General features: G+C 60.4%; 2 protein-coding genes across 6 annotated transcripts; one reads left to right on the plus strand and one right to left on the minus strand.

Annotated features, from left to right (window-relative positions):
• Window positions 1-624: 624 nt before the first annotated feature.
• On the plus strand, window positions 625-10,174 carry HMGA1 (high mobility group AT-hook 1). 3 transcript variants are annotated; one of them, XM_042986148.1, is made up of 6 exons: window positions 625-689; window positions 1,366-1,479; window positions 4,817-4,995; window positions 6,716-6,799; window positions 7,467-7,517; window positions 8,802-10,174. In XM_042986148.1, the coding sequence occupies exons 3-6, from the start codon at window positions 4,861-4,863 to the stop codon at window positions 8,853-8,855; spliced, it is 324 nt and encodes a 107-aa protein (XP_042842082.1). In that variant the 5' UTR covers window positions 625-689; window positions 1,366-1,479; window positions 4,817-4,860; the 3' UTR covers window positions 8,856-10,174. The 3 variants fall into 3 exon arrangements, with proteins under 3 accessions (XP_042842082.1, XP_042842081.1, XP_042842083.1); XM_042986147.1 differs by lacking the exon at window positions 625-689 and adding an exon at window positions 995-1,121; XM_042986149.1 differs by lacking the exon at window positions 625-689 and adding an exon at window positions 995-1,121 and having other exon boundaries at window positions 4,817-4,962.
• A 189-nt stretch (window positions 10,175-10,363) lies between these two features.
• SMIM29 (small integral membrane protein 29) lies at window positions 10,364-12,964 on the minus strand. 3 transcript variants are annotated; one of them, XM_015538960.2, is made up of 5 exons: window positions 12,878-12,964; window positions 11,707-11,830; window positions 11,424-11,449; window positions 10,995-11,100; window positions 10,364-10,804 (listed from the first exon to the last, which is right to left on the minus strand). In XM_015538960.2, exons 2-5 carry the CDS (start codon window positions 11,755-11,757, stop codon window positions 10,739-10,741), a joined length of 249 nt encoding a protein of 82 aa, XP_015394446.1. In that variant the 5' UTR covers window positions 11,758-11,830; window positions 12,878-12,964; the 3' UTR covers window positions 10,364-10,738. The 3 variants fall into 3 exon arrangements, with proteins under 3 accessions (XP_015394446.1, XP_015394445.1, XP_007085356.1); XM_015538959.2 differs by having other exon boundaries at window positions 10,995-11,061; window positions 11,647-11,830; XM_007085294.3 differs by having other exon boundaries at window positions 11,647-11,830.
• Window positions 12,965-13,874: the final 910 nt, after the last annotated feature.

Here is a 13,874-nt window from a genome sequence, read left to right on the forward strand (position 1 = left end):
CCGGGCCCGGCCTGCAGGGCGCGCCGCTCTGACAGCGCCCTTTCTTCTCCCACCGCCCTCCCCGCCATCTTTTCACTTTGGCTTCCTTCTTCTACGTGCAACAAGTCTTTGTTGCGCCTGGCGCCGGGCGGGCCAAGCGTGGCGGGTATGGCTTGCGTAGACCCAGTCCCTGCCCTCAAAGTGCTTCCAGGCGACCACTGATTCACGCTTTCTTATTTTTCTTAAAAGTCACAGCGGAGAGGACCAGGTCACAAAGTGGAAACGCACGTCTCCAAAACATCATCCGAGTCACCTAAAGGAATGAAGCCTCCCTCAGGTTTACCTGCAAGCGAGCCAATCGTTTGTTTCCTTTGGAGGCTGCACCTTGATTACGGCTCACTCGCGGCCATTAATAAACGAAAAGTCTGGATTTCACAAGTTTCACGTTTGAATTTCACAAGACTTGAATTTCACCAGTCAGCCACACGCACGTTGGCACTAAAATGCACATGCTGACACCTGTCCGCCCAGGGGAAATCTACGAGCCGTTTATCTGGGCGCAGGGGGCGGCGGGTAGGCCGCGGAATTCTCTCACAGGCGCGTTTCTCTCCACCCCCTCCCGCCCGCGCGGACCCCGCAGGCACGAACGCCCGCCCACATCCAACGCGCCCCGCGGGCGTCAGGCCCACACGCCCGGAAGGCCCCTAGAGGTGACTCTCCCGGGGACCCCCATGCTGGATGTAAAGATGCCCTCCTCCCCCTCCCCCGCGAAAAGCTCCCTGGTGATCCCTCTGTGCACCTTCCCGTGTCTCCCGGCCCGGGACAGTGGGGAGTGGGCCGTCGCCTCGGATTCCCAGCCCAGGCCTCCCGCGCGCCCGCCCCCAGGCACCCGGCACCGCACGCCCCTCCCCGTAGTCAGCACCCACCCGCGCGGCGGCGGCGGCTGGCGGGCGGCCGCCCTTTTAAATCCCCGGGCTCATTTGCATGGCCCCGCCCCCCACAGTGACACGGCTGGCGCGGGCGGGCCCGTCCCCCCTGCCCCTGGGTCGCTCTTTTTAAGCTCCCCTGAGCCGGGGCTGCGCTCCTCTAATTGGGACTCCGAGCCCGGGCTATTTCTGGCGCTGGCGCGGCTCCAAGAAGGCGTGAGTTCGCGGCCCCTCCGGTGGCTTCTTTTTTTTTTATATCTATCATTTAATTAAATTATTTATTTATTGAGGCCGCGCACGGGCCGTGCCTAGCTTCCTGCCCCTCGCCATCCTTCGGGGGAGGGTGAATATTTTTGTCCCCCCGCCTGGATGTGACAGATAAATACCCCGTGGGGGCCTGGGCGGCGAGCACGCGGCGGCGGCGGTCTCTGAGCGCCTCTGCTCTCTCTCCCGGTTTCAGATCCGCATTTGCTACCAGCGGCGGCGGCGGCGGAGCCAGGCCGGTCTTCAGCGCCCAGCACCGTCGCTCCCGGCAGCCCGGAGCGCGCACCGCAGGCCGGCGGCCGAGCTCGCGGTGAGTCGTCCCCGGGGCCCGCGGCGGCGGCGGCGGAGGGGGGCGCCCGCGCCCCCGCCTGCACGCCGCCCCTCCTGCAAGCCGCCCAGGGCTGCAGCGCGCGCCTCCGGCTTTATTCCCAGGCCGGGGCTGCGCGAGCCGCCGGCGGGGGAGGGCCGCGCGGCGCGGGGGCGGGCGGCGGGGCCCGGCGGCGCGGGGAGGGCGCCCGCACCCCTTCCCCCGCGCCGCGGGCGCCCTGCGGGGGGCGGGGACCCGGGAAAGGCGCGCGGTGGGGGAGGGGGCGCGCGGCTGCGGCGAGCGCGAGTTGTGCACCCGGCGGAGCCCGGTGCACCTCGCGCGGCCGCCGCTCCCGCCGGAGCCCGAGCCGGGGCCCGGGGTGTGGGGGGCGGGGAGAGGAACAGGCTGCGGCGCCGCAGGCGGGTGGGGGGCCGGGCGCCCCCCGCAGCCTGGGGAAGTTCTAGAAGTGAGGGGGATGGGCAGGAACCCCGCAATTCGGCCCCGTTCCCGCTCGGCCTTTTTCCTGGTGCCCCCCCCCCCCCCCCCCCCCACGCAGATGAGGCCGAATCGCGGGCCTGGGTTTGGGGCTTCACCCGGACCCCACCTCTGGCCCGGCCCGCGCCTCTTCAGCCCCCAGGGCCGGGCCTGCCCTCCGCCCCCACAAACAGGTTTCTCTGCTTTGCAGGGCTCTGTTGGAACTAGTCCCTTTGACTCCCCGTTTCATTTTTTTTTTTTTTTTTTCTGGGGCTTTATTTTGCGGGGAGGGCACGGAGGGAGGTGTCTTTCTTCCTCTGCCCCGCGCCCGCGCGCGCCAGGTTTCCTGCCCCAAGGCGGGCTTGGGTGCCCCCTCTGGCAGGAAGTGGGGCCGGGTGCACCCGCGTGGCGGTGCATGCGGTCGGGGTGCACCAGTTTCCCGCGCCTGCAAGAGCAGCCTGTGCCCCTCCCCCCGTGCGCTCTGGCCCCTAGTCCCGCCGGCCGACCTGCAACGGCCCGGCGCAGACACTTGCAGAGTCACCCTGGGGCCGGGTCTGGAACAGGGGGCGACAGGGACTTAACCATTCTCTAGGCGGGTAGGGAAAGTGGCGGGCTAGAGGGGTCGCCAGGAACCTACTGTATCCTGCTTGCCTACTTGCTGTGTGACCTTGGACAACTCTTCAGGCCTCTCTGGGCTACTTTTTTTTTCCAGAAAACAAGGGAGTGCTATGAGGATTTCCTAGGGTCGTTCTTGTAGATTCCCTAAGCCTTTGTGGAATACACATTGCGTGCCCGGTGTATGGAGAGGGACAAGCTTGAGGCCCAGAAAGGCTTATTACAAACTGAAGGATTGAGGTCGGGCCCTAAACATGGCTTCGCCCAGCTAGGCCTCTGATTTTCAGAAACAGGTGGAAGAGACAAGCATTTGTTGGTCTCACCAGAGAGGGCCTCAGGCCTTCATTCAGTTCCTGGAGGCCTGGATTGGGAGGGGGGTGATTGGAGAATGGATTAAAGGGTCCCCAGTAGCAAAAAGTGGGGGGAAGCACCAGATGATGCAAGAACTTCCCCCAGAGACCCACCAGGATTCCCAGGCCTGCTGGGCCCAGGCTTTCTGGGATTAGGGGCTGGCTTGGCCCAACTGGAACCCCCTCTGTGAGGGGGCCTTCAACAGACCTCATGTGAGGTCAGCACTCATTTAGGCTGATTAATTTTGATGTTTAGTTTGAAGGGGAACCTGTGGTGTAATATAAGATTCTAATCACTGCCTGTAATTACAGAGCAGGCCAAGCCACTAATGACGGAGCAGGATAAATCACCAACCACCTTGTTTAAAAGGGTCTTCAAGTCTGAAATATTATAAAATAGAATAATTACCAGACAAAGTCTCGCCGTCTGGAGAATCTTGATGCTTGGGGATGGGGGCCTCCAGTCCTCCAAAAGTCCCTAGTTTGCAAAAAACATTTCCTCCCCGCCCTCATCGAGTTAAAATTGGAAATTGTCTGAAAATCGGAAAAAGGGAAAGAGAAGTCATTTTCAAATGTTCTAGTTTTCGTTTTGATTGGAGTGAGATTTCCCATTGTTTAGACATTTCAACCATCATCTGGTTTGATCTTGCGTCAGTCTGGAGAAGCAGGCGGTTGAGGTGGATGTCTTACCATTACCCCCATTTTACAGATTGCAGGTCTTTTAGAACTGAGGCTGCTTGGGCCCACCCTTTGCCAAGTGCAACCAGGGATTGGTTACCAGGAAGGTGTAGAGCCATAGGTCTCCCAGGTTGAGTATCTTTAACTGGGAAGACAGACGGGGTGGAGCACCCTCACTGTCTTTTAAGCTTCTGGAAGAGGCTCCCAGATAAAGGGGGCAAATGCTGCAAGCAGTGGGAAGTTTTAGGTAAGCTGAAAATTGGTGGGGCTGATTAAACACAAAACGGCCTGTATATAAGAAGAGGAAAGATGCTAGAAGAGAACCAAGAAGCTTTGGAGGACTGACGACCAGCTCTGCCCAGGCTGGGGGAGTGGGGCATGGGGGAGGGCAGCTAGCATCTGTTCCGAAGGATCCATCTCAGTGCAGAATTCCTGCCCCTCCTGAAAGCAGGCATCAAAGGGGACAATCTCATTTGGCTCCAGGTGGACGGGGGTGGAAGAGGAGACCCACCTTTCAGCTTTAGGTTTCTTTTCCGCCCCCGTGTGATTTCAGCCCACTTCCCCTTCCCAGACTTCCCATCCTTGAGTCCCCAAGGCTCTATCCGGAGAGAGAACAGAGAGAACTAGTGGGGTAGGCACCATCCCTGGCTGGGCGATTGGTACAGAGTATCAAGCTTGGCCCTGGTAGCGCCTGGTCCCGAGGCTTGGGCCAAGGCAGGTGGGCCAGGGACTGATGCCCACGGCTGCCAGATGGAAGCCCAAGGCTTATTCTCTGCTTACCTTTCCTCCCTTGTTGCCTGTGGGCCACTCAGGCTTGGCTTTCTCTTAAGAGAAAGGGCGGCTGGCTAGAGAAGGGACCCCCGGCAGTGTGAGGATCCCCCCACCTCATCCACACCTTTGCCCTGGTGACCTCACCCACAGCCACATCTGAGCCTGCTGTGCCTCTTGGGCCTGGGCCCTGTGGGGGTGGCAGGACAACAAAGCGCCCTTCTGAGCAGGAGATAAGGAGCTGATTAGAGCCAACGGCTCGACCCCACCCTGTAGCAACATGCTGGGCTGGGCGGACCCCCGCCCCCACCAGCCTAAGCAGGGTGGGGATCCTGGATCCCTGGGAGCAGGCAGGGTCCTACAGGCAGGCCACCTTGAAGGTGGGAGTGGTAAAGGGGGTAGGAGGTGGCCGAAGCAAAATGTTGTGTTTAAAACGACTTCTCCTGCTTTCCTAGCATCCCAGCCATCGCTCCTCCACCTGCTCCGGAGAGAAGGGAAGATGAGCGAGTCGAGCTCGAAGTCCAGCCAGCCCTTGGCCTCCAAGCAGGAAAAGGACGGCACTGAGAAGCGGGGTCGGGGCAGGCCGCGCAAGCAGCCTCCGGTGAGTCCCGGGACGGCGCTGGTAGGGAGTCAGGTGGGTGTCCGAACCTTTGCCTCGGTTTACCCCTTTGGGCTAGGGAGGTGCCAAGTGAAAACTGGAAGAGGGGTGCAGGATCCTTGCTCAGTGTGTGTCCTCCAACATGCACCCAGCGCATGCCCACCCTGGCCCGTTGCTGAGACCCCAGGAGAGAAGTGGGGGCTGAGGAATCTGAGTGAACTCTGAGCCCTTGCCGGCCGATCCAAGCCAGAAGCGACCTTGCAGTCACACAGGCGAGAGCTCGCACTCTGGTGAAGTACCCACCCTTGACTTCCAGTCTGTTGTGGACCAATGCGTTGATAAAACACAGAAAAGAGGAGTTACGTGTATATAGAAGTTCACGTTTTCAGTCCCGAGATTTCGTTGTACAGACTATTCTGTCAATTGGCTGTGAAAGTTTACGAATACCTGTCAATTTCTGTACTTCCTCATCCCAGGCCTGTAACAAAAAAATCCTGGGCCAGCATCTATCCATGGGCCTCCCTTAGAGTGGCCCTAGGCCAGGCTCTGGCTCTGTAAAAGGAAAACTGAAGCCCAAGAACTTGAAAATGTGGGGGAGTTGGTGAGAGAGTAACCCTCAACCCTGGTGCTGTCCCTGCTGAGGTCTCCCGGGGTTAGAAGGCCAGCTTGGCCTTTTGGGGGCCCCCTGCCCTGTGGTGGAGATCCTGGATTCTCTCACAGGGGCAGTAACTGGTGAGGCCCAGCTCACTTCCCTTTCCCCAGGAAGAGGAAAGGGATTGAGGGCAACCCTTGCCCTTTATACCGTGGGCCTCGGCTTCCGCATCTGTAGGTTGAAGAGTGCCGTCTGTACTGACTCTTTAGGGAGATAATGAGCCGTGGGATGTCTGAGTGGTGGGATTCAGCTGCCTCTTTCAGAGGCCACAATGTGTGGAGGGAAGTCAGTCTGGTTCCCTTGGTCTCCACCTGGAGCCAGTTAGCTGGGGTCCACAGGGGGGTGTCCGAGAAGGAGTGTTGGGTTACTGGACCATAGTTCTAAACAGCCTATGGGCAGTCCCCCCGAAACCATAGCTGACCTGCCTTTACTGCCCAGCTTCTATGCATTATGCAGCAGCTTTTTTATCCTGTCAGGCTTATTAAAATTTCAGCGGCAACCATGGCCAGGATCTCTGTTTCTGACATCTGGGCATCATTCCTGCTCTGGGAGACAGCCTAGAGGGAGTCCAGTTTGCAGGTGGAGGCTGGAGGCTCCCTCCACTGTCGCGGGGCCTCCTTTCCCCTTCTGCGTCCTCCACAGTCTCCAGCCTGTGTCGTCTGAGGGGGTGGGCAGCAGTCTTGGCCCAGTGCTAGACATTCCCACATCCTTCCTTTACTTTTCGTGATGCCTCGTGAGGTGAGTGTGGTCACCATTTACAGTTGAGGAAACTGAGGCCCAGGCATTCTGTGTCTTGCCCAAGAGCTTAGAGCCCTTCGGTGGCAGAGCTCCCTGACAGTGTCTTTCTTCTCCGGTGACACCTTTCCCTTTTCTGGTTTCTTGTCACTTTGTTGTCATAGGGCAGCATGGGAGGGGCTTTGCGAAAGACGGTCAAAGTCAGAACCTGCATCACGAGGGCTTGCCCGCCATGGTTCCTGTGGATTTCTGGGTCGGGGTGATGGCTTGCTGACTCAGCCTTGCTGGGGCACGGGAGAGAGCTGTGTCTTTTGAAAGGGGCAGGACAGGTGGCATCTGTGTCCCTGATGACCCCATTTGTCTTTGCAGAAGGAACCCAGCGAAGTGCCAACACCTAAGAGACCTCGGGGCCGACCAAAGGGGAGCAAAAACAAGGGTGCTGCCAAGACCCGGGTAAGGACAAAGGAGGAGGGCCCTGTCCCCGTGGCCACGGCTGTGGGGGGCTCTGGGAAGGGCCTGTACCCTGCCCCCTCTTCCCTGGCATATGGGTGGCAGGGGGAGTCTTTGCGAATTGGGGGAAAGCAGGGTGATGATAGAGGTCTTCCTTCCAGGGACTTGGTCCTGCCCAGGACAATGGGGAAGTCAGGTCAGAAGTCCTGCGGCTTTCCTCGTCCGGAGAAGGGAGAGTCAGGAAGAGCGAAGGGACAGCAGCACCAGTCCCTGGGCTGAGAGTGCTTCCTTCCATTCCAGGGTCCCCTGGGTCCCGAGGGAGTGGGGTTAAGCAGGGAAGGCCAGATTCACAGTGGCATCAGCCTCTCGGAGCAGTTGTTTTGTTTTTTATTTTATTTTTTCTGAGACACGACTCATATCCTCTGAGTCATGGGTGGAGGAGGGAGTGGGGGGCGTGTGTGTATATTGGGGGGGGTGGGCAGTGTGGCTGGCCAGTCATCACCAGCTGGACTCGGGTGGGCCTGCTGGGGTGACAGTCCTGGGCCGCCCTGAGCAGAGGTACGTAGTTCTGCTCCTCCCTGCTCTCGCTCACCATCGGGGCCCTTGGTCATTTGGGGGAGCACTGTCAGGAACATTTTTGACTTAGTGAATCTTTTCTCGGACCATCTAGAAAACTACCACAACTCCAGGGAGGAAACCAAGGGGCAGACCCAAAAAACTGGTAGGTGAAGGGACAGCGGTGGTTTGGTTTTTCTGGGGAGGGTGTTGAGGTTGGGTGATGCCTGTTCCTCCTGGGCACTCACCGTGGAAAGACGGCTCTGGCTGACCAGAGCCGGGCATGGTGGGACATCATCCCTCTATCCAGGCCTAGAGAGGGAAAGGGATTCTGGGTCCTGGCACCCAGCCCAGGGCTTTTAAAGGGCTGTGTCCATAGCAGTAAGGGGTCCCAGGCACAAACCAGACTAGACCCCCGCCCTGGTGGGGGGGGTGGGGCCGCCTCTCCTTCCTCTACTAGAACAGACTCAACTTTTAGGGAGAACTTGGAGGCCATCTAGTCCCCCCGGCCCCCCACCAGTAGAAATGAGGAAAGAGTGCTACCTGGGCATAGGGTGAGGTTTGTCCTCCACCTATCCATTTCTGAGTCCCCCACAAATAGCTGCTAATGGAAGAAGGTGGCCTGAGTCCGGAGGCTGCCCCTAGGGCCTACACTGAAGTTACGGCCACCCCAGCCTTGATCTTCCTGGCCCTTTTCTACCCCAAACCTGCTCCCTGAACTCCCTGAGGCCTTCATTCCTCGAGCTGAGCCACCACCAGGGTGAGGAGGGGGGTCAGAGGGTGCTGGCTGGGCCCCAGGAGTGAGTAACAGGAAACAAGTTGTTTTGGAGTTTGTGCCTGGCACGGGGGCCGCAGGCCCGTGTGGTGTCCCGACATTCCCGCCCAGTGAGTGAGCCCCGGCGGCACACACTTCCCCTTCCTCCCCGCCCTGGCCTGGGGTCAGTCAGCGGCCCAGCTCCCCAGCCCAGCAGCTGCCCCTGCGGGCCAAGGCCACCTGGTTCCCCTGCACTGCACCCAGCAGGGGGGGCTCACGCACCCTGCAGCCGCACCTTCCTCGGTCCTCTCCCTGGCCCCCTCCCCTCTCCCTTCCCCTCCTCCAGAAAGCCCGGTAGTGACTTCCTCACTGCCTGGAGCTCAGGGCTGCACTGAGCTGTGCGGGTCCCCCCACCCTGCACCCACCACGGGCCCCAGGGCCAAGGAGGGCTGGCTCTGTGTGAGAGCGGCGTGTGTGTGGGTTTTTTCCCTCCCTTTAAATTCTTCCTTTTTTATGAATGAAACTGGGCCGTGGAGGTTGCTGAGTCACTCATACACTCAGCCCTGACTCATCCCCCTTCTGGAGAGCCAGGGAGCACAGAGAGGGGTGGGGGCAATCTTGGCCTGTGCCCTTTCCCCCCTGAGTGGGAGGGGGGCAGACCTGGCACTCTTGCTGACTGCCCTGCCCACCTCACAGGAGAAGGAGGAAGAAGAGGGCATCTCGCAGGAGTCCTCCGAGGAGGAGCAGTGACCGCGCCGTGCCGCCTGCTCCTTCACCGGGGAGCAGTTTCCTTCTGGGACTGGACAGCTCCGCTCCGCTCCCACCGCCCCTGCCCCTCCCCCCAGGCCCACGCGTCACCGCCACCTACCTGTGCCCTCACCACCACACTACACAGCACACCAGCCGCTGCGGGGCCCCAAGGCCTGAGTGGGGAGCAGTTTCCTTTGGTCTAGGTTTCCAGCGACCCCTCACCCATGCGCACATTTGCCCTTCCAGACAAAGCCGACTTCCCGCCTCGCCGCACCCTGCCCCTGCTGCGTCCCCACGCTCAGTGGTTGGGGACATTGCTGACTGGGCTCTTGGTATGGGGGTCCCCTCTGCTTCCCCACTCTTCCTTCTGGCTTCCCACTAAGGGGCCTGGGAGGGCTCCCCTGGCCTTAAAAGGGGCCATGCCCCATCTCATTCTGATCTGCCCCACTCCACAGCACTGGCAGCAGCAGGTACGGCCAGTGGGGAGGGGTGCTCAGCCCCAAGATGCGCCCACCCAGCCTGTGTCTCACCAGGTGTGGCTCACGCCCACTTTTCTTCCTTCCCACCTTGCTTAGTCCTTGCTCGAGGTCGGACAGCCCCGTTTGGGGCACGGGAAGGAAGGCAGGAGGGGTCTGAGCCCCCTACCCTCTCCAAACGGGCTCCAGCCCACCTCACCGCCACCCTGGAATCTATTGCAGTGAGGGAAATTCGGTCACCCTTTATCCAGGAGGCCCAGGTTCCCTGTGGCAGCCACCTAAGGTGGGCTGGAGCCACTGCCCAACCCTCTCCGCTTCTACCCTAGGCCTCAGTTTCCCCTTTCCTCACACGGGGCACTAATAACAAGGAGCTAGCCTTGCCCACTCCCACCCTTCTGCTCCTCCCCACCCCCCAAGGTTCTGGTTCCATCTTTCCTCTGTTCACAAACTACCTCTGGACAGTTGTGTTGTTTTTGTTCAATGTTTCCATTCTTAGACATCCGTCATTGCTGCTGCGACCAGCGCCAAATGTTCATCCTCATTGCCTCCTCCTGTTCTGCCCACATCCCCCTCCTCCAAGATGCTCTTAGGGGAAGGGGCCTGGGGCAGAGCAGGCTGGGTTACCGACCACCCCAGTCCCAGGGAAGGTGGGGGCCCTGCCCCTAGGATGCTGCAGCAGAGTGAGGAGTGGGGGGGGCCTGTATTGACCGACAAGGGTGTAGGGGCCACCTTTTCCCCCTGTTCTGTCGGGGAGGAGGTAGCCATTATTTGTCCCAGCCTGGGGCCCCCCCATCTGGTTTCCTATTTGCAGTTACTTGAATAAAAAAAATATCCTTTTCTGGACTGGAGTCTTCTCTGTGGTGGGCACCTGGGGTAGGAAGCCTGGAAACTAAGGATCTAGTTGTTGGGGGTGGCTTTCAAGGTGCTCTTCAGGCTGCGGGAGGCGGGGCGGGGGGGGGGGGGGAGGACAAGCATTAGCTCCAGGGAAGGGTAACTTAAGCCTCTCGAAGAAATCGACCACACCCCTAGCCACAAAACATTTATTTACAAAATATATATACTGAATACTATACATTAGGCCTTGTCACCATGGAAACCAATCCAAAGCCGAGTAGGGGAGGGCTCAGAGAACACGGTCTCCAACCACCCTTCCACCCCAGAAGGAAAAACTTGTGTTATTAGCCCCTTGGGAGTGGATGGTAGGCTCAGCCCACAAAGGCCTGAAGGCCGGAAGAGGGGCGGGGAGGGTCCGTTGTGAGGTGCTACTGGGTATGGATGGGAGGAGAGGAGACCCGGTACCCAGCAGGGGGAGCTGGGTGAGTGCAAATGGGAAGGCAAGCAGCAGGCTGCAGGCCCTGGGCACTCCCAAGACCCCATGGTTCTGGAGATCAGGGCAAGGGGGTCAGGTTAGGTCTTGACATCCAGCAAGGGCATCCGCTTGTGCTGGAAGCCACTCTGCCAGCCGTGTACCACCTGTGAGGGAAGAGATCATGCCACCAGGCTGGGTTCCAGGGCAGAGGCCACGACACAGCCTCCGGGGCACCCCACACTGGTGGCGGCCCCAAATGGGGAGGGCCGAGGGCAGAAGCAGGTTCTTGTTTCAGGGGGAGTATGGGTGAGAACACGGACCTCTGCTGATTGTCCCTGCCCCCGGAGTGCTCACCTTGGGGTCTCCCACATCAGACAGTAGCTCCTGCTCAGCCTCATGTAGCTCCTCAGCAGGGTCGTAGCTGTACATGGGGAGCAGGTGATGGCGAAGCCGGTCCACTCTGGGGAGCAGGGGAGGGGGCTCAGCCCAGGGGGGTGCCCACTCCCTTCAAACACCTGACTGTCCAAGGCAGGGGCACTTGCAGTGGGTGCCTTTAGGGGCACACAAAGGTTCTAAGCATCCATGCCCGAATCTACAAGGGGCCCCTCTCCGGTGGGTAAGCCGCACGTGGGCAGGAAAACCTAACAATGGGGTGTAGGGAATTTCGGGCTTGTAGAAGGATGGCTGAGGGGCATCTCAACGCGTAGGCAGAGGAACCCAGATCCCAAGGGAAGAAACTGAAGCAGAATGCAGGAGAGGTAACAACAGGGCAGGGACACTCACCGCTTTTTCTTCTGGACATACATTACCTGTAACAGAGACACAGCACTGTGGAGGCTGCTGAGCGAGCCCAGGATGGCCCACAAGCGAGAGGGACCCACCTCTACCCCCTCCACTCCCAAAACAGCAGGACAGCTGAGACGATGTGTGCAGGCTGGCTCAGGCCCACCCAGCCGTGCCTTAGCAAAGGTGTGGGTGTATATGTGTGGATGTGGGGGCTCCTTACCACAGCCACCACCACCCCGACCAGGGTGATGAGGAAGAAAGGCCCCAACACATAGCCCACCATGGAGTCGCTGTTGGCCTGAGGGACATTGGGCACTGTAGTGTTACTCATGACATCGGCAGCCGGAGGGCTGGGTAGTCAGCATGGGCAGCAGTGCCTCGGGAGGGCGCCTCCACTGGGCTCCCTGGGGAGGAGGAAGGGAGGTTATCAATTTCAAGCTCTGGATCCCTCCCCAAGAGCGATGTATCACAACTTAGGTCAGGCACCGGGACAAGGGATCCTCCAGGTCAGGGTGCTGGGTTTAACCCTCCAGTGACTCTCAGCAAATCCTGGGTTTGGAGGGCATCGAGGGGAGGCCCAGAGTCCCGCTCGGCTCCTACCCCCCAAATCAGGGTGTGGCCCAGCTCGGGGTGGCCAACGTTTGCACATCTCAACTGGGAAAAGCTTAGACACAGGTTCCCAGGTCCTGCTCCCACCTCCTGGGACGCTGGGCTGCCAGCACCTATCCAGTGGAGCACAAAGGGGAGATTTGGTCCTGCACTGTGGCCTAGGGGGTGAGGGAGGAGCATCTGAAGGAGACTGCCTCCGTCCTGGTCCAGTCCCCACATTTTAGACTATGGGCTCTCCCTGTGCCCTCCCTGTCCCCGGTGTGACTGCAGACATACAGCCTGGATAGCCTCTCCCCCCATTGGTCTCATGTGCCAGGGTGGACACAAGTGGGCAGGGCTGGACTGTATCTGTGAGGTGATGTCACCTCCCTCTGGTCCCCACCCGGGGCTCCGCCCAGGTCCCTCCCCTCTTAGCGAGGGCTGACAGGCGGGAGGTGACAGGGTCAGCTCCCATCAACAGATGCAAGGAGATTGTCCATAGGCTCTTGCACGCAGACCCCAACGTCCCTGACCCCGCTTCGCCTGGGTCTCCATCGGAGGGCAAGGTACGAACTACCCGTCCCGGTGTCCGTCGGGGCACCGAGCTTGCCCAGTCGCATGCACACCGTCCCACAGTCGAGGGGACGTGCCGAGGTGGGGCGAGTGTCAGGCCGCTCCGGGGATGCGGACCAGCATCGGCGAGTGGGAGGTAGTTCCCACTGCGCTGGGCGGCTCAGGCCGGGGGAGGGAGGGAGGTTTGGGGAGCGGTGCGCAGAGGGGCCCAGGAATCCTAGAATCCCGGCACCCCGAGGCATGGACCCGTCCGGGCGCTCTGCAGCCCATCCAACCCGTTCATGCCTTACCTCCCGCCGCTGTAGCCCGGACAGGAACGCCCTCGGTTGGCTCCCAGGCCCCGGAAGAGCCGGCAGGCGCGTGATCAAAGGACCCGGGGAAATGGGCGGGGCTTCACTACAGGGGCGCAGCCAATCCAGTGGCCGAAGGCGGACGGCCCGGAGACGGCTGGAGCGGCCAATCCGGAGGCTGGGGGTGCGCGGTGCGAAGGCGGGGACGGCCCGGGTTGCAGGGTCCACCCCGCGGCAGCAGAGGGCAGCCGAGGGCTGCGCAGAAGGGGGAGGAGAGTGCGCGGGGAGGGGAGGGACGGGGCGGGGCCGGGGCCGGGGCCGCTTCCCGGCGTCCCCCGGGGCGGGACCCCAGCCGAGCGCCCCCGCCGGGGAGCTCAGGTGGCCAGGGAAGGTGTGACGTCCGGTTTGCTCAGGCTTCTGGGTGGAGCTCCGGTGTAGGGCCAAGCCGCGGCGTGGGGCGGCTGGCTGCTCTTCCCTTCACGGCCGGACCCTGCCCCAGGCCCACAAGGTCTCCATTATGTTTATTTAGCCTTCCAAGCCTCCTAGTGGCCCCCTAGGCTGTGCTCAGAGGGTAGATAGAGTAGACAAGCCCGGCTTAGGTCCTGCGCGGCCGTGGGACCTGGGCCCACTTACCCACCCACCCTTCTCTGCGCCTCAGTCTTAACGTCTGTAAAACAGGCTGGTGTGCGGATTAACCGATGACATGCGATGCCCTGTTAAAAGCCCCGTTAACCTTTTCGTGGTTTGCAGGGGCACGGGTGGAGCAGCGCGGTGCAGTCCCCCTGGGTCACAAGCAACTCGCGACACCGGTGAATTTGAAAGCTTTCGTGGTCTGTTAGTTACAATGTCACGCACTGGAGAAATGTGAATAAGGTGGATGGATTTTACCGATATCAGTATCCTGGTTGTGATCTTCCACTATAGTTTTGCAAAAGTTAGCATTGGGGGAAGCTAGGCAAAGCGTATAAGGGAGCTCTATTATTTCTTACAACTGCAT

The sequence above is a fragment of the Panthera tigris genome, chromosome B2 (genome assembly GCF_018350195.1).
Source record: "Panthera tigris isolate Pti1 chromosome B2, P.tigris_Pti1_mat1.1, whole genome shotgun sequence".
Lineage (NCBI taxonomy): Eukaryota > Metazoa > Chordata > Mammalia > Carnivora > Felidae > Panthera > Panthera tigris.

What these genes read in the sequence shown, in the direction of transcription:
- HMGA1 (XM_042986148.1), top strand. Translation starts at nt 4,861, where the DNA reads ATGAGCGAGTCGAGCTCGAAGTCCAGCCAGCCCTTGGCCTCCAAGCAG. An exon ending in CGGCGCTGGTAGGGAGTCAG is followed by an intron (nt 4,996 to 6,715) that starts GTGGGTGTCCGA and finishes TTGTCTTTGCAG; the next exon opens with AAGGAACCCAGCGAAGTGCC. An exon ending in AGGGTGCTGCCAAGACCCGG is followed by an intron (nt 6,800 to 7,466) that starts GTAAGGACAAAG and finishes CGGACCATCTAG; the next exon opens with AAAACTACCACAACTCCAGG.
- SMIM29 (XM_007085294.3), bottom strand. Translation starts at nt 11,757, where the DNA reads ATGAGTAACACTACAGTGCCCAATGTCCCTCAGGCCAACAGCGACTCC. An exon ending in TCGGGGTGGTGGTGGCTGTG is followed by an intron (nt 11,450 to 11,646) that starts GTAAGGAGCCCC and finishes TCTCTGTTACAG; the next exon opens with GTAATGTATGTCCAGAAGAA. An exon ending in CTGATGTGGGAGACCCCAAG is followed by an intron (nt 10,805 to 10,994) that starts GTGAGCACTCCG and finishes CTTCCCTCACAG; the next exon opens with GTGGTACACGGCTGGCAGAG.